Raw genomic sequence first — 26134 nt, 5'->3', positions numbered from 1 at the left:
CCAGTGCATGCGGAATTCGAAGCTTGCTACTCAAGCAAGCTGTCCAGCTGCACTGTTCATAAATACTTAGTATAAACAATTATAAAATCACAAGCTTCAATGATTTGAAAGCACCAGTTTTCCAGAAGAATCCTCAATATCAAAAGAAAACAGCAGTTTCTCCAAAAAAAAAACATTTCTGTAAATCTCCGGAACTAGTTCCTACCACACTGTTAAGTACATTGTTTTCCACAACTGGACTTTAGTAGCCAGCTGTTGAAGTTGCTTTGATAAATTTAACTTCCTCTGGTTCTCTGAAATGCACGAAGAAAGGTCACTACCTATAATGAACATACTGCTGCAGTCAGTAGTTCACCTGCTTAAATTCAAAATAAAGGGAAAAAGCATTTTAAATAATATTAGTTCTAAAACAGCAATATCCAAAGAATATCCTGGGGACAACAGTCTAACTCAGATAGCAACCTCTAGTCATTAGCAGTTCCCAAGAAAACATTCTGATTTGGACATATGCGGCTAGCGATACTACTGCCTGTAGACTCTTTACACTCTAGACAGGGCACATGTTGAACATGAAAGTCCATGGAGCTAAAGAACACTCCACTGTTTTAAAATAGGAGTAAGTATCATACACCATGGCCAATAAATATTTAACAATAACAGTCCTCTCCATGAAATAAGCTTACATTTAATATACACTTCACTTACTATTAAAAAAAAAGAACAAAAAAGCATCCAACATGATTATGAGCATTTTTCAAACAGCAGTTTAGAGAAAGAAAAGAACTTCACCTGCAACACAGCCCCAACAGTCTTTTTATTTGGAATAAACAGGTAAGTCTGTCTGGACCATCCAGTTGCTTAACAAATTGAGAATTCTGCTTAATTAAATTCTGACACATCCATATCTGGGGAAAGATATGCATAAGTTTAATAGAAATTCACATTCATAATAGGCTAATTACCATACTCTCTTTAAGTACCCCTGGCTTCACAAATAATAAAGTAGTTTATTCTTCCACAAGTTGCAGGATGGTCACAATGCTTTTCCTAACTTTACTGACCTTTTTCCCTTTAGTAATTTCTTTGCTAAATTCTTTCAATCAACATGTTTCAGTAGAGCACAAATTTTATTTCCTTTTCATGTATTAACATCACTTTCAGCTGCAGTAATTGCTTACTAGAATGAATGTGCACATTTAAATGTTCACAAAAACAGTTTTCAGCAGATGCTGCAGTACCACAGCATATACAGTCATATATTAGTCTTGTTCTGTCAGGCACAGACTCAGTATTATATATAATCATATTATATTATAAAACATTATATTATGTGTATAAAAGATATTTATTAAATATGTACCTTTATGTAATAAAATACCTTGGTGTCTTACAAAACACAGAATAAGACAATCACATTTAATTGAGAAAAAACAGTGATTTGTTAAACAATATAAACTACATGACTATCACTATTATAACTTCTGAAATTAGTATAGAAATACATTTACAAATAACTTTACAACAGGAATAAATTTCTGCATAAGTTCTGAATATTCTGAAAATTCTGAATAAATTTTTTTTAAATAGCCATAATTCTTTAATCTCCACTATTTACGTCCATTAACTCATTTTTACTTGTACATTTTGAAGTCTGCAGAGACTCTAAAATTAATATGCCAGGTTTATTGATCAGTGGAAAAAAAAATTAAAAACCCTTACACCTTAGGAACAACCACAGAAACAGCTGGAAAATATTGTTAAAAATGTAATTCTAAAAGAAGTGTATTATTTTTAATGCATTAACGTGACTCGCACATAGTACATATACTGCTATGTAAAAGGATTTTACAAGGCTTTTGTGCAGACAGGGATGTGTGCATGCATGTGCACATAAAGTCAGATTTTAAGTCATTCTGTTTAAATTAATAACAAAAGAGCAAAGAAGAATTTAGGCCAGCAATATCCACAATTTTAAAATGACTTTATTGAAGTGGTCAAAGTCTCTTTTGCATCCCTTCAAAACCTTCTAAGTAAAAGAATACTTAAAAGTGCATGTTATAAAGCTACTTATTACTGAACAAAGTATGTAACAATACTTACCAAACGCTTAGAATCCTCATTCTGCCTATAGAAAAAGAGTAATTGACGAACTAAAAGGGTCAAATTAGCTCCATTAGTAGTGGAAAAAGTTCCTCCAGATTGGGCCAAATTAGCACAGCGATCAAATTCACTTCTTTGGATAGAGTACTTAAAAATAGAAGATATGCATCAACACATCAATAATGACTCTGAATTAAAATAGACATGCAAAATTTTAAAAATCTCATTTCAGTTTCCCATCTTTCATGCCAGCAAAGTAATGTAAGGATTTAACAAATAATTGTTGAGAGATTGAAAAGTATATATAAAATTATAGTTAAAGCCAGAATTGCCATAACTCAGAAAGTACACCGTATAACAAATTTGTTGCTTCTCAAATAAATACTATCACATCACATAGTTTCATCTAGTTTATTCAGTAAATATTAGCAATCTTAAACAGAAATAACTCTTCCTCAGAATAACCAATCCAACATCAGTTAATAAAGAATATTCTTTTGAATTAAATTACAATCTCACTTCTAAAGAATCCCGTTCCATTGGTGTGTAAATGAAAACTGTGAATACCTATCTATTCTCATATGCTTTGTCATCTCAAAAATGAGCAATTTCACTGAAGTCCGCTTTCATGTACATACATAGTTTGATGAGTAAGTGCCTACTAAAATATTGTCTCAACTGAAAGTAACTCAAGAGGGAAAAAGATCTTCACTTCATAAGCATGCAGCATACTAAAGGGAAAGATTTCCAATAGAATTTTTTAAATATAAGAAAGCCTGATTTCCAGTAAAACTGCTTTACACCCTTCTGAATAAATATAAAAGTATTTACTTGATGTTTTCTGTCCCTGTACCCCCTTACAAATGACTGGATTATTATTGCATTTTTCAGCCTCCGCCTTTCTTCCTGTAAAATGAAATGAAAAGATCAAAATCAACAATGTGAAACCCAACTCTGATTTCTACAATTTTATCAGATATATTTGCATTCAAAAATAATTGTAATGAAAATTAAATACTAGTCATCAGTAAAATAATCTATTTGAGGTTTTGCATTCAATATACAAAAATTACAAATATGAATTGCACTTGCTAAGTATAAATTTAACATTACTGCATATGAATTTTTAATAATCAGTATGTAGTGTTACAGAAATAAACACACTAGGATTTTATTAGAAAGAGATTAATGCTAAAATGTTCAAGTGTTGATCAAACCCAAAGATACTATTCCTCCTTCTGCACAAATTAGTCAGCTGACACAGAAGACCTGCTTAGGTGTTTCCACTCAAATAATGTATCAGCATTATAAGCCTGATACAGTTCCGATGCCCCTAAACAATTATTTGGAGAAAATACTGCTGCTGAAATGAAAACTTAATGCTTGAAGACTAGGAACACAACACAGAAATGAAAACAAATTCTTGCCCTCTCCTTCCAGCTGGACATATAAAATGAGTCATTTTAAGAGACTTCCTCAGTAGCTAGAAATTATAGCTAAAAATCATCCCTTCACAACGGCTACATTTCTGAAGAATAGAAAGAGAATTTGATTCAGGAACTATGGAAAGAGCACTCAGAGTGCCCCTTGACAACACCCCCAGTGTATCTGATTATGATAAATATCTAAGGGAAGTATAGCTACTTTAATTAGGTTTATAACAATGTTCATACAGTTTCTTAAGGGATAAAAGAGGGAAGTGAATAAAATTGTTGTTAACTGAACTTAAAGCTCCAAAGCAGTGGTTGAGGAAGGGAAAGAAGGAAGATCAAGAGTAAAATAAGAGAAGTCTGCCTTGAGAAGACAAATTCTAATCTCAGTAACCACTTCTGAACTGTAATGAGCCACTAGCTCATAATTTTTTTTTCTTGATTGCCCTCAAAATGTTTTGAAAATGTATGTGAACTTTCCCAACAATATTTTAATGCAACTTATAAACTGAAAAGCTTGATTAGTAATTTATTGTGCCATATAGATATATACAACTTCCATGGCCAAGAACGTAAATTGAAGTGGCCAGAGAAACATCATAAAGGTTTCTCAATTGCTATCCATTGCCTGTTTTATTATTCCTTGAAAACCAGGTTCCCAAAACAACTTAGCTGAATAAGCTCATACTTAAAAGTCTCTAATTAACTCTAGAGTCTGGACTAAAACCAAAATACTATATGCTGAAGGATATTTTTCTCTCCTAAGTATCTAACAGTAAAAGTGCAAAGTATAGGGGCAAGGAGGGAAGAGTTTCAATTACATATGCACCATCTCTTCATCTCAAAATGTAATGTTCAACTACAAAGTAGGTATAGTTATCCTTTTCTCTAGAAACAGGTTTTTTTTCCTATAATACATAATTGTCAATTAGCGACCTGTAATTGCAAAGGTTTTAAGTCTGGGGTCACTGGTAAGATTCTGCTACAGGCCTTTTTTAAAAAGCTATAACTGATTTTATTCTCAGAGGAGTCATCTTTAAAAAAAAAATCTTCTGCAGAATGACCATTCATTTTGTGAAGACTAATATACAGCAAGGAATATAGCGAGGGAGATACAGTGTGTGTATGTGTACACACATTCATACATACACGTCAGCTCTGCACCTGATACAGAGTCTGCAGCTGAAACCGTATTTGGCAAGGAGCTTTTGAAGCACAGAAAAGTCTTTTTGCATGTCTTGATAAGGCCTCACTGATCATAAATTTGAGTAAAAATTCAAAAATTCATAACACAAGTTCCTGAAGTAACATCCTAAAAATTTCACACTTATTAGTACACTCAGGTTAAGGGAAAAAAAAAAAAGAAAAAAAAGACGGTAATTGTCCTCAAACAAGAGTAAGCCACCGCCGAGCCTGCTTTCAGCCTACCAAAACATCTTTAAAGGACAAACAGTCCTACTTTCTTCATTAGCATAAAAACTATACAGTCATAAGTTTAAAATATACTTTTCAGGATCAAAAAAAATTCTCCTTATATTAATGTGGGAAAATGAATATATTCATTTCATACTATTATACTTCATTTTTGCATTTCCATCTATATTAACACAATTACACTTTAAAAGTGGTATTTTTCCTTTCAGTGCATATTTCTCCTTTGCTTTATTCTGAACTGAATTACTGTTAGTAGTAAGCTTATATCACAAGCCGATATAAGATTTCCTAAAGGCTCACACAGCAGTCTCACAACTGCTTCTCACTTTTTGCTCAGCAATCAGTCTATTTCAAAGCAATTTACACCGCACTGAAGTATCAGTCTTGATCATGCTTTTGCAGAACTGAAGTACAAACTTAGGGAAAGCGACTTGCTGGACACCACAGCAGAACGAGGAGAAGACGACAGTTTGCCAAGACCATACAACGAATTATGGGCACAGCAAAAGTTAAAGTTACTGGCCAAATAGCTATCTTTTCTCAATAAAGACTAGAACCAATGAACACCAAAACAAAAACAAAAATTCTCTTTGAACCCAGTGCATGATTAATTATTTGTTTTTGAGTTAAAAATCTCTTCTGGGAACCGTCTTAAAAGCAGTCAAGCAGTTTTGTCGATTCCAGTACACTGGAAGAATATACGAAACGTGGAAACTGAAACAAAGCATTCATTCCTGAAGGGAGTACAACTGCAACAAAATAAAGAATTCTGGATTGTGAATGTTACTACATCACAGAAAAATGCTGTGTGCATGCAAACGCTTACATTCCAAGCCCTATTTCTATTTTACCTCCCGTTTTCTCCTTTCTTCCTGAGTACGATGCAGGAGAGAAGCCTTTTCTTCCTGTAAGATACAAATAGAAACGCTATAGCATTTTCAAACACATGATTCAAAAGTATTACTGAAATTCAATACAGATTTATCTTTTGGAGAGGTTCATAATAGGTAAGACATACCACACAAGAAAAATTACTGTTAGTAATTTTGTGCACTAACAAACACCTGTGATATGTACCACTGCACACTCAAACGTACAGTGATGGGAGCAGGCTATGGAAAAAAAGAGACAACCAAACAACAGCCAACTGTACAGATCTCTGTTCAGGTTTGTCTTCTGCATCCCAATAATCTAGGTAAACATGACCCAATTACAAATAGGGGAGCTGACACTTAGTAAGGTCCCCAATCCTACCACATACTTCCAAATGGTTGAATGTCTTACTTGCTTGGAGTTATACCACTGGCCCGGATGCATAAAGCAAGCTGCAGCACATTGAAAGCAACTGCATACTGTCCAAGGCCTATGCTTTTGTCTTACTCACAAAAAGCATTAAGTTCCTATATTTAATCATTCTTTTCTCCAAATTTGTTCTGAAAGATGTCAAAATTTACTTATATAAACAAAATAGAAACATTTTTTTTCTTTTGACATTTTGAAATTAAGGCTATAAGCTGAACTTCCAGGCGAATGGTTCTTCTAATACAAAGAAAAAAAAAGAATACTGAAGTATTCATGAGGACTTATAATGACAATATCACTACAATTAAAAAAAAAAAAAAAAAAAAAAAAAGTGCATTAGCTTTTAAGCCACAATATTTAATCTCTACACATCGATCACAAAATGTTAACAGTGCTTTATTTGGAAGAATCTCTTACTGGATGAGTCTGTGTTGTTTCCAAGGAAATAAACACAGGAATCCCCTTTTATGCAGAGTACTCAGCTCCTACTGCAGACAATAAGTGTTGAAAGGACTCTGGCAACTCTCAAATCTAGTCTAAAATACACAGTTTACTTAAGTTTTTGGGTTTTTTTTTTTTCTTATTTAAGGAATCCATTTTCTTTTTTTGCTCCCACTACACATAACTTCCTTTTTCTTCCTATGTCCTTACTAGTCTATAGAAGAAAATAAAAAACACACAAGCAGAAAACCTACTGTATCTAAACATATGAAAGTAAGCTTGAAGTTGGCAAATAAATGTTTATAAAATATTTAACCACATCTAAAACAACTGTGCTGGAATATTTTCAACGCCTCTATGCAGATATACAAACTGAAGTCTTGGTACAAATGCCACATTCTTAACACCTCCTATGAGGCAAAACGCTATTGCATTTTTTCTTGAAGATACAGAGATGGTAAGACAGTCATGATGCACCCCCCAGTTTCATTATCATACAAAATACTTCAGCAAGAACACAATGAAGGTGTGAAAAGGGAAAAAAATAGATGCAAAAAAGGAATTTTAAATTGGATTTGTAAGTATTTCATATCATTTACTGGAGCAAGCATAACTAAAAAAATATCACAAGAAGGTTAACCATCTTTTCCTCTAAAGTGGTGTCTTATGGTCAAAGACACCACTAAGTATAGCTATTGCTCTCTAACGGCAGTTTTTCTCCATGTGTTAAACAGTAAAAACGGATCATAACAAAGTTTATATATAAAACAATCCATCTAAAGTCAAGGAAAAAAGAAAGGCTCGGATCTGAGCAATAGCGTAAAAGATTTTGACATTACAAGAAACAAACTGATAAATAAGACATTTAAGAAAAAAATCAATAGATGGCCCAAAAAAAATTCAGGACTTTTTTTTTTTTTTTTAAGAGATTACTTCTTTTTCAACAACTAATATCCTACGCATTACAAAAGTTAGTAAAATTTTCCTGGTTAGAAATGAACACAAAAACATCTCTTCCATGTTCTCAGAGAGTTTCATTCTGCAGGCAGAGCCATTTAAGAGAACATTTCCACTTGGAAACATGTTGCCAAATTTGAAATATCTTACACTTCAGAGCTGATCTGAAAGAAAATCTGAAGACCATAAAGAAAATGAAAAACTTATCTGTCAGCGTCAAATTGTTAAATGTGAGTGGAGATGAGAATGGCATGAAAAAAATACAGACATAATAAATGCAATGAATTAAGAGATAAATGAAAATCAGCCCCCCACTGCCTGAGAACTTGCTAGAACAAAGTAATTTTTTGTATTTGGGGGGGACACAGAAAGAGGTAAGAGTAGCTTGTTCTCACTTACTGTATCATCAGCTTTCAACAGTCTCGTCTCTTTGAAGCACTGTCGCTATGTACATCACTTTTTTTTTTAGTTGTTTGTTTTTTGTTTTTGTTTTTACAAGTACTCTAAGCAAGTATACAATACTGACTAAAAATGTAGTTTCTTAATGTGGATTAGTTAAAAAAAAAAAAAACACCACCACTGACTTGTGAGAGTTTAAATTAAACAGAGTAGAACTGCCTTAGGACGAGAAAGAACAAAGAATGAAATACTCAGGTAAGTACAATCCAACTAAAAAGATTAATACAGGTCAAAGGATTCTGTTCTTGTTGTTCGTAAGACAAACATACAGGTTAAAACAATCATGGAGTAGAACTTCCAATAAGATTAAAGAACATATACAAATTAAAGGCAAGAAAAGTATTTTTGATGATGATAGCTCACTTCAGATATTAAAAAATAACAGTAAATATATAATAGAAAATAAACCTCTTATGGGAGACAGATGAAAAGAACTATGAAATAATCTTGTCCACCTACAAACAGTATTCTAACAGATTTATTTCTTAAAGACAGCCAAATGCAGTCATCCCTGAAATTCTCCCTACCTGTCTCTTAACAAACAGACTAGCGAAAGAGGCTACAGCTAAATGCCTTAGTTGTTGTAAAACCCAGAGATGCACAGTCTTTGCGACTGGCTGCTGACTTACAGAGCTTGACAGTCGCATTACTGAAACGGACTCATATTCGACCACTCCTTCCACCTAGGCTGACACACAGTTGCTGACAGCTACTGGACAAGGTTACAAAATCTCTTCCTTCCAACCTATAGCCAGAGATACCAACAGTACAAGATCGTACGGCAGATTCCAAAAATCATACACCTAGCTCATTCTTACTCCCTCATCTTCCTCGCCTCACTTTTGTGTGATCATGCCGTTCTCCTTCCTCTCTTCCCAGGCAGACAGACACCTTCCTTCCGAGGTACAGAAAAAGGCAGACATCAAGTCTACCATATTGTATGCAAAAATTCTGGGGGGAAAGACGCATCAGCTTGTCTTGACACCCCCAATCCTCACTCAGGAGTGGAAAGCCATTTATTGAATCTAATTCCTGTCATTTCCTACGGCTTAATCTTCTTTCCTTCAGAAACTTGACCTCCACAGAACAGGACATGGAACACGCTGTCTGTTTCACACAGCATTTAGTATATTATTAACATACTCTCTCCTATATGCTCCTTCCTCCAACAGAGGATGTTGGTCGTCTTTCTACTGTCTTTAGCCTGGCTCTGGGACACAAAGCGCGGGATCATGGAAAGCCCAATCGGAGAAGTATTCCTCACCAAATACATGAGGCATGACACAAAGAAATAAGAAAGCAAAGATACAGCATGTGACAGCAAAATGGAACGTGATATTATAGATGATGACACAAAGAATATGACAGAAAGGTGAAAAAGGAAGCAGATGGAGGACAGTACATAAACAGAAAGTTTGTAATTACTGTCAAAGAAATTTTAAGTAACATCTATAATGTTCATTTATACATCAGGATAAAACAGGTACATATAGTATTATTCATTATGGCATGGCTCAAAGCTGCACCAGTGCTGTAACATACCAAGTAATGAAAACAGTAACATCTAAAAAAAAAAAATACAACAATGGAAATGTACTACATAACTATCAAAAACACCAATTTAATAGATAACGAATACGAAATTTTGAATTAGAACTGTTTTCTCATTTTTCTGAATATATAATTTTGCTGTAAACATATGTTTACACAACTCTTTGTCCTTAAATATCCTACATAAAGACTGAATAACATGAAACAAATGTATGAACTACATTTCTTTCTGTCTGGCATTTTTGCACCTCACATTACAAGCGTTAACACACTTTTAGCTCTTTTGGATCAAAATTCAGATTAAGAAAAAATATAAATATAATTAAAATTCTGCAAATACTCCTAATATTTATTCATTTTTTAAGATACAAAATTAAACATTCCTGAAGAGTCACATTAGTGAAGACATCTTAACGCCATGTTAGTAAGTTTAAAATCTAGATTTGCTAGGTGCAAAGGCGAAAGTGAGTAATTATTTTCTGATACTATTTAAACAGTAAGCACATTAAAAAAAACTAAACAAAAATACCTTGAAGCAAAAAAGGAAATGTTAACAATGAAGTTTTACTAATAAATATTTGAGATTTCCTTGTAAAATGTAGAGTTTGGGGTTTTTAAGCTGACAATGTTATTATATTTAATGCAACAATAGATCATATAAAATACAACCATGACTTTTAGGAAATCTTTGTGGCAAGAGAAAACAAAAACAAATAAGCACTTGATCTTTTACCTGTTGAAGAGAATTATAATTTTATCTACAAAGCCAGAAATTCAGGCCTTTTTTTTTGTTATTGCTTTTCAAATAAGGCCATGAATTTTCAAGTGAATTTACCTTGAATCACATAAAATCAGTGGTAATTTCCAAAACAAAGGTGGTGACCAGTGCAATTTGGGAAAAAAAAAAAAACAAAAAAAAACTCCTTTCAACAGCAATGTTTAAGGAGAAATTCAGTCAAAAAAAAAAAGATTTTGTAGCACCTATTTGTAAAGAATACATTTGGACATATACAATACATTCCCCCCCAATTGTAGTTGGGGTTTTTTTTTTTTTTCGTAACACTATTTTAGGCCAGTTAAACTCCACCTCAACTGGCTCTTCTGAATATTCAAGGAAACTTACCATTTAACAAGAGAAAAAAAAAATGTCCAGAACTGACTCTGGACAATTTTTAAAATCCACTCAACACACAGCTGAATAGTCTCAATAAAACAGGTTTAACAGCTTGAAAAATTCTGTTGGAAAACAGTTGGTGACTCTTTACATTTCTGACTATTTAGATCATAGTTAAGGTTATGCATGTATAGAAGACCATCTTCCAGAAGGTATTTTAAGGTATTTAAAATATTGTCAGGAAGTGACATTTGTCTTGGGGAAGCATAGCCTCACTGAAATCAATGACATAGTGTTTGCAAGGAAACATCTTAGCATATTAGCCCAAATTTTACCTTAGGATGTTAAGAATATCTGGAACCACCTTTATCATGGTGGTCACAAAGCCAGACACAGTGGTATCAGGACTTGACGAGTCTCTACAGGCCAACTGAAATGCATACGTTGCTTTTAAATTTATTCCTGTTTTGTATATATCATGATTTTTCAGATGTACATTTTCCATGTCATGGCAGTTCTGCTTTTTTTCAGAAGCAACCAGGATAAAAAAAATATATGTATCTACGAGAGCAGAAATTCCAGGTTTGAATGTGAGGAAGTCTCACATAACTAAGAAGAACAGTTTACAGTGTAACAACTCCCATCACCTAACTATGACTCCATCATTTGTAGCTTCCATTCACATGAGGAGAATGTTAAATTTTACTGAAGGAGAAAAAAACTGCAAGAATGTAGTATGTATTAATTATATAGTTTCCTACTGACTGTCATTGTTTTACAGCATTATATTCTCATCTTATTTGCACATCATAGATCTTAAATTCAAAGACTGCGATAAGCCTTAGGCTTTGATATTTCAGCGTTCTGCACAAAACACAGTTATGATTTCAGAATGATGTATATACATGCAAAGGGATCTATGCCACGCACCTTCCAGGAACAGGACATAGAGCTAAGTAACACAATTCTTTCCCACTATATCAGAATAAATAGTAAATTTGTAAATCATAATCTGTACGTCTTATACTATAAATCCTAAAATGATTTTATAATCATTGTGATCAAATGCAGCTTCAAAATTAGATATAATAAAACAGTAATTCTTCTTTTCTGAAACAAATGATTAACAACTTTTCTCAATGAATCAGTAAGAGAAAAAACTATTTTTAAATTCATCCCATAATCGCTTATATCTTATAGATACCTATTCATCGTAAGTAATTCCCACACTATGCAGATCTCACCACACACCGGGAATCTTATAGCTTATTTTGATATCACTAATTTCTGTCTAGTCCACAATAAGTTACTTCATGTGTAGTAACAAACAGACAGCAAACAAAGTGCTTCTGGAGTTCTTCCTCTGCACTTCTGTTAAGAGGGGAAAAAACAATACATAGGGGTATTATGCTTAATGTTATGCTATTAATTTAAGGAGTTATTCCAGTAAATATTGAAATGCAATAATCAAGTAACTTCAGTTCCCAAAGTCTGTTGATATTAAAAATGTCCCATACTAAAAAAACAAAGAATCTTTGAAATAAAGATGGATTATTTATACATTAGTAATTTCCCATGTCTTCCCACAAGAACAAAAAACAGAAAGAAACTCAGTGAAACCAGTTTCCGTTTCAGTGTTGACTCATCTATTACAAATTCCTGAAAAAGGAAGATTTTTAAAAACTATCTCATTTAGATTTGTTTTTAATTATAACACAATTTCAAATAGTCTTGGGATTTACAAAAGCATGTCTTTAAGGTTTTTAGATTGTTGGGTAAATTTAACTTGACAAAACTCTTTGAATAATTCCTCCTGCAAAATGCATACAAGATATTGTTACAACATTTCATCATCTAAACAAGTAATGCAGAGCGACAGAGGTCTCTATAAACCCCAGTAAAGGCACAGGGATATGCCTACATACATGTACTAAAGGACTGGTGCATCATGTTATTCTTAATGCTGGTAAATTTAGTAACGGAACAGTAGGCCTGCTCTTACCAAATCAATCTTAAAAGGTTAAGCAGATACTGCACCATGCCACCAGGAGTCCAACTTCACGACAAATTCGTGACAAGTGCAAGCTGCCCCCAAAAGGGATGGTGCCACTCTCCGCCCTGATGGCACCGTGCCTGCCCCTTTCTTGACGCAGCCTAGGCATGGCGCAGCTAAAGGCTGAATGACACCAGCTCCCTGCTCTGAGGGAAAGCTTGCCCCACCTCACCCTCCAAAAAACACTAACCTTGGATCAAATCAGCAAGCTGCTTCAATCCACTCTGAAGTAACATGACTGCTACACGGGACATGAAGGATGGGGTGGGAACCACTCAGGAGCAGGACCATCTCTTCCAATGCTCTGAAAATTAATTGGTCCCCAAACCAACTCTTTGGAGGTATCTCTTTTTCTTGCCCAACACACCATGGAAATTCTGCAGCCACAAGTTCTTAGGCAACAATAACTGCCATGTACAAAAAAATCCACAACTCATTCAAGATATTCCTGTACTGAATCCCAATAATATTATTAATTTTAGAGGCTGTCTTCCTTCAAAAGTTTTGTTTTTTTTTTTTTTTTTTTTTAAGGTTTTGGCAGTGAAAATAAAAACTAAATCCGAAAATAATTTTTGAAGAGATTCATAAAGCAGGGAATCAGAATGTTTTGAAGGTGACAATTATTGCCAAAAAATAATTTAAAAAAATAATCATCATATTGCAAATAAAGTATTCCCTCAAACAAACACAGAACTAATACAAATAGTCCAATTAATTAGCAGAATTATTTGTTAAAGTAGATATGTAGGGAAAACTCCAAAAATAGGTAATATTATCTATACCCATATTTATTTACTATATAACATTAAAATGTTACAACAATGTTCTGAAAGGAACAGAGTTATGGATAGTCACTTTGAGAAAAAAATACTTTGTAATCTAGGATTTTAACAAAAATAAATGAAAATCTATTCAAAAAGTATCTTATTTGGCAAAAAGGTTAGTTGGATTTAAATGATTTTCTACAGAATCCACAACTATCACATGAACATAAGATGCAAATAGTGTAAAAACAAAACTGAAGTTATCTAATTTCATCATTCAAAAATACCCTAAATATTAGTGGTGAAAAAGCATACTAGATGTAGTACCTTTGGTTAGGAAAGCTGTTAGCAATCACAAACTATATTACATTTTTTAAAATAAGTAAAAGAGGCACTTCTTAGGTTGGAAAACCTAAATAAAGTCATCTTTTAAAATTAATAGATTTAAACTGATCTACCTTAAGTCTTTATAAACTCACATTTTGCTTGGGATCGCAATTTTTCTAACTGCCACTGTCACTGCCTCCCCAAGTCCAATTTTAGAGAGAAGTACAGTTTTATCAACGAGCCTGAACTAACAGAACTTGATAAAGTTAACTGTCATGAGGCCTAAGTACGTCTACACTACAGACATATACAGCAGTGTTGGATCGGAGTATCAACACATGTGATCCAGGACCAGTAAAGTTGTTTTTTGCTGCTGCAGTTACATTTGCAAAAACCACTGTCTAGTAGTCATTTTTGCTGATAGTTTATTTTGGTGTAGTTGCATCCACATCAGGATCACTGCTAGCATCTTTAGCGCTGACTGGGCTCTTAAACCAGAGTACATGCCTTTACCTGGGGAAGGTTTTGATAATGTAGCTATACAGGGCAATAGAGGTTGGGAGACTTCACCCAGTCAAGCAAAGGGTTATTCCTAGCACTAAACAGCCTGCATACAGATCATGATAGTATTTCTGAGTGGTGCTTTATTCCACCAACTGAACCAAAACAGGCAGTACTAAGCATGCAGCTAACTCTAATGGAGCACTGTAGAGGTGCCCCAATTTGTCTGGCAGATTTTCAGAGTTGGAACTTTTATATTGTATCTTTCTTTAAAATATATATGTGTGTGTGTGTGTGTGTGTGTGTGTGTGTGTGTAGGGAGAGAGAGAGAGAAAGAGAGAGAGGTGGTGGTGAAGTTCAAAAATAACTTATTATTTCTACGCACACAATAAGCTGAATAGAAACATTTTAGAATTCAGCTTTCTGTAAAACTGAAACCTACAGTAAGAGAAAAATGATCACAAAAAGCCTATGACACAGGATAATAAAATGAGAAATTCATGAACTCAAACATTTGCTACATTATGTAAACATACGATGGCAGAGGTTAAAAAAAATCAAGTAAACTGCATTTTTAAAATGAATTCTTAATACCATTTAAATAAATTCTTTCACTAGTACTGCATAAAGTTTTGGAAAACAAGCAGTTATTCCAAGATCTTTCTGCGATGCCCATAATCAGGATGTTCAAAACCGGGACTAATTTTATTCCACTGATACAGCACAAGCACTTCAGAGTACCCATGCAAAATCGCTGACAAGCCATTATCAACCTGATCAGGAAAAACAGCGTTTGTATTTGATGGAATTAAAGCTACCCATCAATTTTGGTTTCCACATTTTGTATGTTTTAACATTTGCCATTGTAAATTTATCTTTATACCTGCGTAAGTTTAACAAATTTGTCCCATATAATTAAAATACAGAAGAATAAATAATTATGACAGAAAATTTTGCTGCAATTTTCATCAGATCAGTAAGTGCAGCAGAAGATACAATGGTTGTTTATTTCTGGAGCAGGAAACAAGTTCTGAAAGCAGCACTATTAGTAAGCTGATGACAAAAGTTGCAGAGTATCTAAAACGATTATCTGAGGACCAGGACATGTTCTGCCAATTCCCATTTCAACTAGGAAATATTTAGTCTATTTTTGACTAATGTAACACACGAAGTCTAAAGAACAGACATGGCTTAGGATTATCAGAAGATGATTCAGATGAAAAATTGAACAAATTAAATATAGTTCCGCTACATATTCTGTTTAATGAAATATACAACAGAAGACACCAAAAAGCAAACTGCACTGTGGTTTTACTACCATGTAGTACAGTATTTTAGTTGTTAGAAGCTGCAGATAAATGAATCTGCTTATAATGCACAATAACATCTTTTTTTTACTTCCATTAAGGTTCAACAATATTAATGAAAACGACAGATAGCTTCCCACCACAGAATGATGTTTAATGATAAACAAGAGGAACTAATACTTTACTGAGGAATCAAAGTGTCCCTTAAAATCAAGGCCCTGCTAAAAACACTTGGTCATTCACGCTGCTCCTCAATAGCTTTATGCCCTTCTGCGGCCCACTAAAGGTATGACTACCCGATCGGCAAGATCTAAGCCATTTAGCTTCTTTTTTCAGCAATAAACATCAGAAGACTCAATAGCCTGGTAGAGCTACTCCCTCTGCACACCGCAAGTTGACTGAACGTAAAGCTAACACGAGGAAAGCTCAACCCGCGACCTGTCAACCTTCACTCCTCTGGGGGAAGCCTTCCCCTTAATTTGCATCGACCTCCAGCTTCGTGAGGCTCTTCCTCCCCGCTCCCGCAGCGAGGCACGCTGCTCGCCGGCCTCTCGCCGCACTTCTCCTTGGCGAGAAACGCCGGCAAGTCTCCGGCTCCTTCCCTCACTCACCGCGGAGCCCAAGGGCCCACCCGGGGGGGCCCAGCCACAGCAGCCCCGCGGAGGCGGGGGACGAGCTAAGGAGACGTGTCCTGGCCTCCCACGACGCTCACTACGCTGCGAGCCGTGGAAAGGTGCCTGTGGCCCGACTTGAAAAGTAATAATAATAATTAAAAAAAAAAAAAAAATCAGAGCCGGGGAGATCACAGATAAACACGTCATCACGAGGGGAGGATTTTCCCCCATTAATCCTTAGTCATAGCTGCTCCCATTTTTGAAGGCCCAATGATAAAAATAACGATGGGGATAAAGGCAGGACAGACGGGGGGGGGGGGGAGAGAGAGAGAGAGAAGAAAGAAAAAGGAAAAAGGAAGAAAGAAGCCGAGGCAGGCCGGCGGCCGAGCCTACCTTCCTGCTCGCTCCTCCGAGAGACACCTTGGGCCTTGTTTTGAAATCCCCTTCGAAGCTGAACATGTTTACAGCTTATCCCATCGGGAGCGGCGGCGCGGCCCCCGAGCTGACACCGCCACGGGGGCGCCGCCCGCAGCGGCGAGCCGAGGGGCCGCCGCCGGCCGCGGGCAGCCACGAGCCCCCGGGCCGGCGCCCGGCGGCCCGCGCCGCCCCCGAGGGGCTGCTGCCGCCGCCGCCGCTGCTGCCCCCACGGCGGCCCGGCTGCCCCCCACGGTCTTCGCTTCGCCGGTCGCCCCCTTCCCGACCGGCGGCTCCGGCTCAGCGTGGTGGGAGGGAGGAGGGAGGGAGCGGAGGAGGGGGGCTGGCGGGGCCGCTCCGCTTGCACTGGGGGAAGCAGCCGGCCGGCGAGGGAAGATGGCGGCCGCCCGCAGCCTCCCCGGCGCGCTGCGCCGCCGCGGCCCTCCCGCAGCCGCCGGGGCCGCGCACGGCCGCGCACGCGCACGGCGCACGCGCGCCGCCCCCTCGGCGGCGCCGCGCCTGTGAGGGCCGCGGAGCGGCCGCGAAACGGCGCGGGAGTCGCCGTGTGCGAGCGGGCTCCGTGCGGGGCTGGGGCACCGAGGAGCGGGAAGGTGAAAAGCTGTCACGTAAAAGCAGCAGCGCTCAGCGGTGAAACTCAGCTCGCGGGTGCTCTGCTCCGTGCGCGTTTAGCCTGCGGCCCGTTGTGCAGCTCTGACTGCGGTGTGCCAGATACAGGGAGGGTGCTGAGGGAAGCGATAAAAAAGGCGGCTCATCGCTCCGCAACTGTGAGGGGCTGAGTACATGTATAATGTTCAAATCTGGCTTTCATTTACTTCAGCAGAAATTTCACTGTGCCCTGGCTGGTGATTGCTCACCTCACTCTGTCGCAGCAGATGAATGACAACGGTCCGTGCTGGAAGGCAGTGTATGCTCTGTGGAGCCGGAGAAGACGACGCCATTTGCGAGTTGAGTGTCAAATGGTACATTTGTTGAGGTTTCTTTGGATTTGGATGATCCAGAAAAGTCTAAAATTTCAGACATTTCATAAGGGAGGTTGTGCCTGGAAAAATGAACATTAGCCTTGTATTTCCTGAGATGATGTAGGTTTAGTATGAGCAAGCCTGGCCTCCTATGAATACTGTTTACTGATGCAGTTGAGGTTTGAGTGTTGTGTAATACCTTGTTGAATGCCAGCTGACAGTTTCAACACCTTGCATTGCTGATGCGGTATCAGATCATTAGGGTGCAGCTTGGCTCCAGGAGAATGGGACAACTCTGAAGAGTTTTTCACAAAGTTTGACAGCATTCTTTTCACATGGACTTCTGCCTTGATAAACTAGGTAGATCATGTTCAGAAAACTAAAGGGCTAATCCAGATGGCCATAGAGGTTAATTCATTGATTTTCTGTAGCTCAGAAGCAAGCTGTTAGGTCACAGTTCTGTGTGAAACTTTTATTGAGAACGAAGCCAATTTAGGTGTTCCTTCCTCATGTAACAAGGAAAACGAATGTGAAACTGCACTAGGTGGTGGTTAGATGAAGCCGTTTTTGGACACCTTCATGAGGGGCCAGCTTCGGTGTCAGAAGGACATAAGATCTGCTGTTCTAGGCTGTTACCTACCTACTTAAAATGTAGTTTGGTGAGTTTTCGTGGTCATTAGATGACATGAGCCCAAGTGATGAATGAGCCCGGACTGAGAAATCTTAATGATTTGTGTGTGCCCCTAGAGGCCACTCTAGGTGTAATTTTATTAAATGAAAATAACTTACATAACAGAACTGAATGTTTGTGTCTTGAATACAGGGAATTTATAGAAACAGAAGAAATAATAAAATGTGGGTTTAGTTTCTTTTTAGTGCAAAAAAAATGTATCACAGTAGAGAAAATGTACAAAAGTCAGAAAAATCAGTGGTGGTTAGTCAAGAAGTCAGAATAGTGAAAAGTTCACTATTTTCAGGAGTCAGCAAGAGCGGGGCTACTCTGTGGAGGAAGACGAGTGGGCATTGAGGGTGACTGCAGTGCTGGCAGTGCCTTCCCCAATCCAGGTGCAATCCTACATGGTCCAAACGCAGTTAGGCAAGCCAGCCACTGGCAGCAGGGTATATCAATAGTCCCAGGCAAGGCAAAGGGATGAACTCGATCCAGTCAGTCAGGATCAGCAGAAGAAAAGACTGTGATGGAGGTCCAAGGTCTGTCCAGACCTGCTGAAGCAGATCAGCAGAGGGTTGACTGAGTCGGGTCCCAGCTGGGGCTGGTCAGGGCATTTAAGGCTTATTAGTGCACTCAAGGCCCTGGAAAAAGTACCCAAGAATATAGGAACATTACCGTTTTCTGTATGCCTCTTTTAACACCCACAGCAGTTTGCTTCTTTTGCCTCACCAGCTGCAATAAAGTCAGCTCCATACAGAGTTTCCCATCTTTCTCATCTCTTTTCCTTTTGCACATTCCATGAGATTTTTTACTGTCTCCAAGTCACTGTTTTACATTGTTCCTTTTTTCCCCTTGCAGGCATAAGCATATGTAGTCATTGCTTCCAGGTGCAGCTGGACTGCAGAAGTCCAATTGTTTTTCAGACGACAATCTGTTAAAAAGATGTAACTGCTCAAAATTTTCTTCACTCTCTGCAACTTATATCAACCTTTTCTGCTTTTTATTTGAAATTAGATGTGTTGGGTCATTTCATCTGGATTGGAAAATCACCAATGATAAATGTTCCATTTCTAAGACAATTCATTTCTTTTATTTTCAGTACTTGTGGTAATAAAAAAAAGATGGTGAATATGAATGTTCTGGAGAATTAGAAATATAAAAATCCTAGAAAGACAGGTGTAGGAGTTACCATCCCCATGCTCTATGAAAAAGGATCAATTTCTGTAAGTACATATAAAATATCTCTAAATATATATATTTCTAATTATATGCTGCTCTAAAGCAGCTTTCACACATCTGTGTCAAACATGGCTCAAGTAAACTACTGCAGTCCAGAAGTTTCATAGTGTGCCTAGCTGCTCACAACAGAAAGTTATGCATTTCCTCTTAATATACAGCTTAAATTTCTGTAACTACCTGCTAAATGATTATTTCTGTCCTGCCCACAGTGAACACACAGAACAACAGATCATTTTGCTTTTCAAGTCAGCCTTTATGAAGAGTATTATTCTCTTGGTCTTTTTTATGTTAGATGACAAAAATTGCAGCTTTCAATTTTTTATCATCTGTCCATATTTCAAAATACCAGTCAGTTTTGTTTCCCTCCTTATGACTCCATCCAGGCTGACTACATAATTGTTTGAGAGAGGTGACCAAACAACATTCCCACTCTGGCATTCAAAAACATTTCAAATCGTTTTTGTGCTATTTTCCTCGTTTTGTTTTTTGCCAAAATTAGTAGTAAATGTGCAGCATATGTAAAACAAGCGTATTTTTGACAAGACAACCAAATAAATTCTGCACTTGGCAAAAGTACTACTTTGTATCTTACAACTGTGTTGGAGCTAGAAAGTCAAAGTTAATATTATATGATGAAAGTGAATCATTTTTGTTTGCTTTCATTATTAACTTGAAGCAAAGTGTAAATTAATAGTGACAAGGACATTCATTACCTTTGTTTTTATAGAGGTATATAACAACACAGATATAGACATTGCTTACTACATACAGTCCAGGTAACTATTCCTTTAGTTAAGGCTACCCAGAACTCTTTGATTAGAAGATCACTGTCCCAAAGGCAGGAGAATACGTATTTGCCTACAGTGACATGTTTAACCATTTGGATTGAAATTTTCCACTTCAATACTCTGCCTCAATCTGATTCTAGAAAGTATCATTTAAAATAAGGGAGCTATATTAAACTATAAAAAAATCTTCTTTGGAATATAGTAAAAATAAGTAATACGTGTCTTTGTGTGGGGTTTAGCTTGCTTCCAGAGTCATTTTTGCTAGTTTTGTACCCCGGACTGGCTAACTGTGGGACTCGATGAGTTCCAGTAAGAGGTGGTGATTGATGGTGCAGATTGATTATGTCTGGACTACAAAGCCATTTCCTTCACTTGCTCACTGAGCCTGCTACAGCGATGAATATGTGACTGCACCATGTCCTAGCATCCCTGCTCTAACTGAAGGTAGCTACTGCTCAGTAAGAAATAAACAGAATGGTATTTTCATAGCACCCGTATCCTGTATGTCCCTGGATGGTGTGCGTTCTCTGGAAAGAAATGTTTTGTGAATGAGCAATTAAAATCTCAGTCATAACATGTATGCATAGTAACCTGTTCCAACATGCCTTACATCTCCTCTGAAATGTTACATAAGTGTGATAGTCTGCCTTGCTCTTTGCTTTAAAGGGCAGAACAGAGTCTCCTCATCAGAGGGGACAGCACCTGAGCAAAAATAAGGTTAAGTTCTAGCATGGGCGTAGAGAGGGAGTAAGGTTTCAGGGCCTATCCAAATGCTTTTCTTTTCCTGTAAATACATCCTGTGAAAATGAAGAAAACAAACACACAAAGCAATCACATTTGTAGAAAATGTGGGCAAAGTGTGATGCACTCCACATTAGAAAGATCTATAGACATTCTCATGGAGCTATCTCCTGGTACCAAAGGATAGGAGAAATTCTGTGGTTCATATGTGACTAGTGCAAGATCATACATGCCTGTACCCCAGGTCTTCTTTTCCCTTTCTCACTATGAATGACTTGGAGCAAAGCTATATTCTAAATGTAGTTTGTTGACACCATGATACTGAGAAGAAAACCCGGGATGAATGTGTGATGGGGAGCAATAATGAAAAAAAAAGAAAAGAAGAGAGAGAGAGAATTCCTTCCTGACAGTGATGAGGATCTTTAGTTTAGGGTGTGCTGGCTGCTAAGATAACTGAGATAACTTATTAACTTTTATATTTATGAAGCTGCTTGTGATTTACTGTTACTTTAAACTTGAGGCACCTTCTGCCTCTGTCAGTGACAGATTTAGTAGTTTTCATAAACTCTGTTTGTACATATTAAAAATATTAGAAAGAAGACAAATATTGCACATATTGTTTATACTCTTTGAATGAGCACCAACACCTACAGTATTTTTATTGTCAAACTAATCCCCAAACAATTTAATTTCTGATAAATGATCTTTCTGGCCCCGTTCTGTCCATTTATTCCCATTGATATCTTCCCTATTTAGAAAGGGTAACCAATCAAGAATATATTTGGCAATTGCTCAGTACTTTAGAATATGATGGCCAAATTGTCACCATCTTACCATTACTTTCCATTCCCTGTGCAATTATAATAAAATGTTCTAAACTTTTATGCTGACTTGCTGAACTCAGATGCAAGCCTAAAATGCACTGACAGTGCCTTATTATGTGCTGCATTTCTTTCCAAGAGGTAGAAAAATTTTTTACAAAAGCACATAATAAATGAACAGAAAATAAGTTAAAAATATTTCAATTTACAAGTGATGAGGCTTGAGAGTATTGCTGTGATATGCCAGTATCTGATTTCTAGTAATACTTTATTGAGGTTTGCTACTCATATGGACTGATGGTGGGAGGTCATTTATTTTTTTTAATTTATTTACTCTGAGTAAAACTTAAAATTAAATCTATTCTATAAAAGAAGATACTGGCAAGACTGTAATGTGAAAAGCATATGAATGCCAACACACACTGCCAAGGAATGAAGACATTTTATTTAAAATTACACTGGCAAGAGACCATCAAATTATCCTTAACATTTTCATTAAATTGAGATACAGATATAGTTAGGGTAGTAAATCTTTTCAATACAAGGAGTTTATTCCTGAGCCAAGGCCAGATTCAGCAGTAATTGGAGGAACCATGAAGACCTAAAGCCTCATCTGTATTACCAAAACAACTGTTCAAGGCTTTAGCCCAGTTTTGAAAAATGGACAGGATCCATCCTGTACTACCGGCTAATCAGATCTGTGAACTGCAGTGATGCATTGGGATACTAATCTGGGGTGATCATTTCATGTTTTGTTGGCTTGGTTCAAAGAGATTTGAGGGTTTCCATTAGAAATGTCTCAGTATCGCTACCTATCTTCCATCCGTGCTCCCAAGCCTTTGAAACAATCAGACAAGTCGCAATATTCACACCTTATTACGCTAGAGGAGTGGAGCTTTATATTCAAGGAGCTTGATATTCATAGTTGTTAAGATGAAAAATCATTACCCTGTAGTTTGACCTCGTTTATAAGATAAATAGTAAAACTTCCTGCAGAGATTCCTATGCTTGATTCATAAGTTCTGACTGAACAAGATCATTTCTTTTAGGCGCTTAGTTTTCTGAAGGGTGTGTGGATAAGGATTCATTAGAATTTTGCAGCTATAATTGAGAGTCTTTATTATGTTACTTGGCAAGTGTTAGTTTGTCATAAATAGTTTGTATTGTGTATTTAAAAATTGTGAACACATTTACTTCCAATACTAGTCCTGCAAATGTTTTCAGCTAAGTAATAAAACAACAAATAGGCTACTCTTTTCCAAGTCTGCCTAAAGACTTAAATATCAATTTATTTTAATAGGAATTGAATGTCTAGGATCCTTAGGTATCTTTTAAAGCCCAATCAAAAAGAATAATTGCCATCAAGTGAGCACAAATAGAACTTCGTATTTACCTTTGTTATCTTTGGCTCACGTTTACTATACCTGGAACCTTTCACATTGTACAAGCATTATAGAGCTTGCCATTCCAAGCACACTCCAACTTGCTGGTCTTATGCTGACAGAAACTTATGTACTATGGGCCAATGCATATCTACCGGTTGTTAAAACAAGTTCCACTTCATTTCTTATTTAAATTGGTTGGAATATTCTTACCTTCCCTTGGTGCCCATGTAAACAAAAGCCTTATCGAAATTAAGTATTTCATGTGGTTTGATTATTTCTTTGGTTTAGGTTGCCTAAACTTCTAGAGAGACAATCATCAACACACACACACACACACACACACACACACACACACACACACGTGTGTGTGTATGTATTTTTTCAAGTGTTCTTGCAAAGGTTCTTGGAAGAAAAATTTAAAGAGGTCCTTCCTAACAAATTATTCATAATACAAGTTTTGGAAGCTCTTGAATGCCTGAATAAGATCCCAGTACATCCTAACTTACGTTCATTATGCATGAACACTCAGAAGGATTGTTTTTCAGGGCTTTGGCACTTCCAACAGTGAAAACAAAATAATGAAAACACAGGCTAACATCATGCCCTTTTGGAAGGTAAGTTTTCATTGATCATCCCTTATGAGATTGAAGTGACCTTCAAAACTCCTGAAAAAAAACAGTAGAAATTGAAGACAGCTGATCTGAGAGTTGGTGGTGTGCTCTGGCGACGAAGAAAGCCAGCCACGTACAGAGTTGCAAGAGCTAGAGTGTAGTCACCAGTCCCCTTTGGCACTTGAGAGACAGCATCTGGAGAGCTGTGTGTTAAATTAGGCTCCTCAGTGCAAGAAAGATTAAAATACTGAAGCAAATCCACTGGAGGGCCAATGAGATGATAAGGGGCTGGAGCACGTGATGTATGAGGAGACGCTAAAAGAATTGGGTTTGTTCAGCCTTGAGAAGTTCAGCTAAAGAGAAGATCTTTTTGCTATCTATAGCTACCTAGTGTGCAGAGTGTGTAGAAGATGGAGCCAGCCGCCTCTTGGAGGTGCACAGTGAGAAGGCAAGAGGCAACAGACACAAGTGGCAAAAAGGGAAATTCCAACCAGATATTAGAAAGAAAATTTTCATAGTTGAGGTGGTCAAACACTGAGAGAGGACTCAGAGACTTTGCAAAATCTCCATCTCTACAGATATTCAAACCTTGACTGCACAAATTTCTGAGAAAACTGCTCTAGTTGACCCTGCTTTCAGCAGCAGGGTTGGACTGGGTGAGGCTCCACAAGTCCCCTCCAAGCTCAACTACTTCCTGATGAAGACTCTGTGATTCTCCTCATCTAACTCTAGATGCCTACTGTAGAGTCATTAATATCTGAGCTAATTGCCATGGTTTCCCTTTGACATCGATGTTGTGATTCCTTTGACATTCACTTTGAGATGAGCTGTATCAGTCTCTGGCCAGTACCGCTGCTCTATTGGAGAGACCTCTTTTTATGTCAAAGGAGACTCTATTCTAACTAGCTACAACTTAGTCCTATCAATCCCCGCTCTTTGCCTCACCTGCCTGTTTATAAAGCAGAGATGCTGCTACCTCACAAGCACATTGATCATTATTTTTTCAGGGTAACACATTCATTAATATTTGTGTCTCACACAGAGACTGTGATGTTGGCTGCTATCTGCAGAAAGAGAGTAAAGAAATAAAGCTTTCCAGATGATAACAGCACTGTGGATGTCTCCTCCCCTAAGAAATGCCAACAATATATATATATATATATATATATATTTTTTTTTTTTAAAAAAAAAAAAAGCCTTTTATCTTCAAATGGAGCCAAATGGAGCCAATTCAGAGTGAGAAGAGCTTCTTAACATATGAACTTTCAGATGGCTGGGTTAAAGAAAATATGGAGCTTTCCTTTAAACAGTTAGAGCCCATTTTGCTTATCAATTTTTGTCAGGCACCTAGAAACATTTTTCATGATCAGATTCCAGATCGTCTTGAACAATATGAACTAATGACCTGTTATCAGTCCAGTCTTGGGCACCTTGATACATTCCTGCTCAAATTAAATAAATCACAAACTTTAATTAACAAAGACTGGCATGATTGCAAAAGCAATTAATTAGTTTGTACTCTGAGGGATCACAAGCGTACAGTAGTTAGAATTAATGGATTTAATTTTAAATGCTGGGGCTCCTGCCTGAAAGTGCCTGAGAAGTCCATCCTAGCATTCTTATTACTCTTTAATTATAATTGATGTACCTGGGAAAGATGTCAGCAGTGTACATTTTAATACAGGTGCTAATCTCCCTTAAGAGCTAGTCCTTGCTTGAAACAGTCAGTGACAGGCAACAAGATTTTGATGAAATCCAAATTTATTAGAGTTTTTAAAAGTCATTAATTGTTTGGCACTGTAGAGATGTAATCTTGTACTGTTTTTTAATGGACAGCTTTATATATTTAAGTTTGAGAAATGAGATTTATTTTTAGTTTTAAATACTCCCCTCCTTCTTGGGCCCCTCCTGCCATTTCTGTTCCTTGCAGATTTCTCTCTTTTTTTCCTCCTTTGGCTTAATTCTTATCTTTCAAGCAGATATTTCCAGCTGTCTTTCATGCTCCTTTTCAGCCTCAGAAAAGGTCTTTACAGCTCCACTATCAGTATTCTTGTGTGAAGCAGCTCCCAAGAAGTTCAGCCACAGATGAACAGTTAGTTAAGTGTGAAAAATAAAGTCATCTAACATCAGC

General features: G+C 37.1%; 1 protein-coding gene across 2 annotated transcripts in view; it reads right to left on the bottom strand.

The window, feature by feature from the left end:
* UBE3C (ubiquitin protein ligase E3C) overlaps positions 1-16889 on the bottom strand; it is an 84177-nt gene extending 67288 nt beyond the window's left edge. For both annotated transcript variants that reach the window (XM_062568837.1, XM_062568838.1), the window contains exons 1-5: positions 16748-16889; positions 5816-5869; positions 2932-3006; positions 2101-2247; positions 790-905 (exon numbers count right to left, since the gene is read on the bottom strand). In XM_062568837.1, the coding sequence (XP_062424821.1) occupies positions 790-905; positions 2101-2247; positions 2932-3006; positions 5816-5869; positions 16748-16813 (458 nt within the window). In that variant the 5' untranslated portion in view covers positions 16814-16889. The remainder of the gene's footprint in view (positions 1-789; positions 906-2100; positions 2248-2931; positions 3007-5815; positions 5870-16747) is intronic.
* Positions 16890-26134: the final 9245 nt, after the last annotated feature.

The sequence above is a fragment of the Rhea pennata genome, chromosome 2 (assembly GCF_028389875.1).
Source record: "Rhea pennata isolate bPtePen1 chromosome 2, bPtePen1.pri, whole genome shotgun sequence".
Taxonomy (NCBI): Eukaryota; Metazoa; Chordata; class Aves; order Rheiformes; family Rheidae; genus Rhea; species Rhea pennata.
The sequence above is the reverse complement of the archived record's forward strand: the minus strand, read 5'-3'. Positions and strand labels throughout refer to the sequence as shown.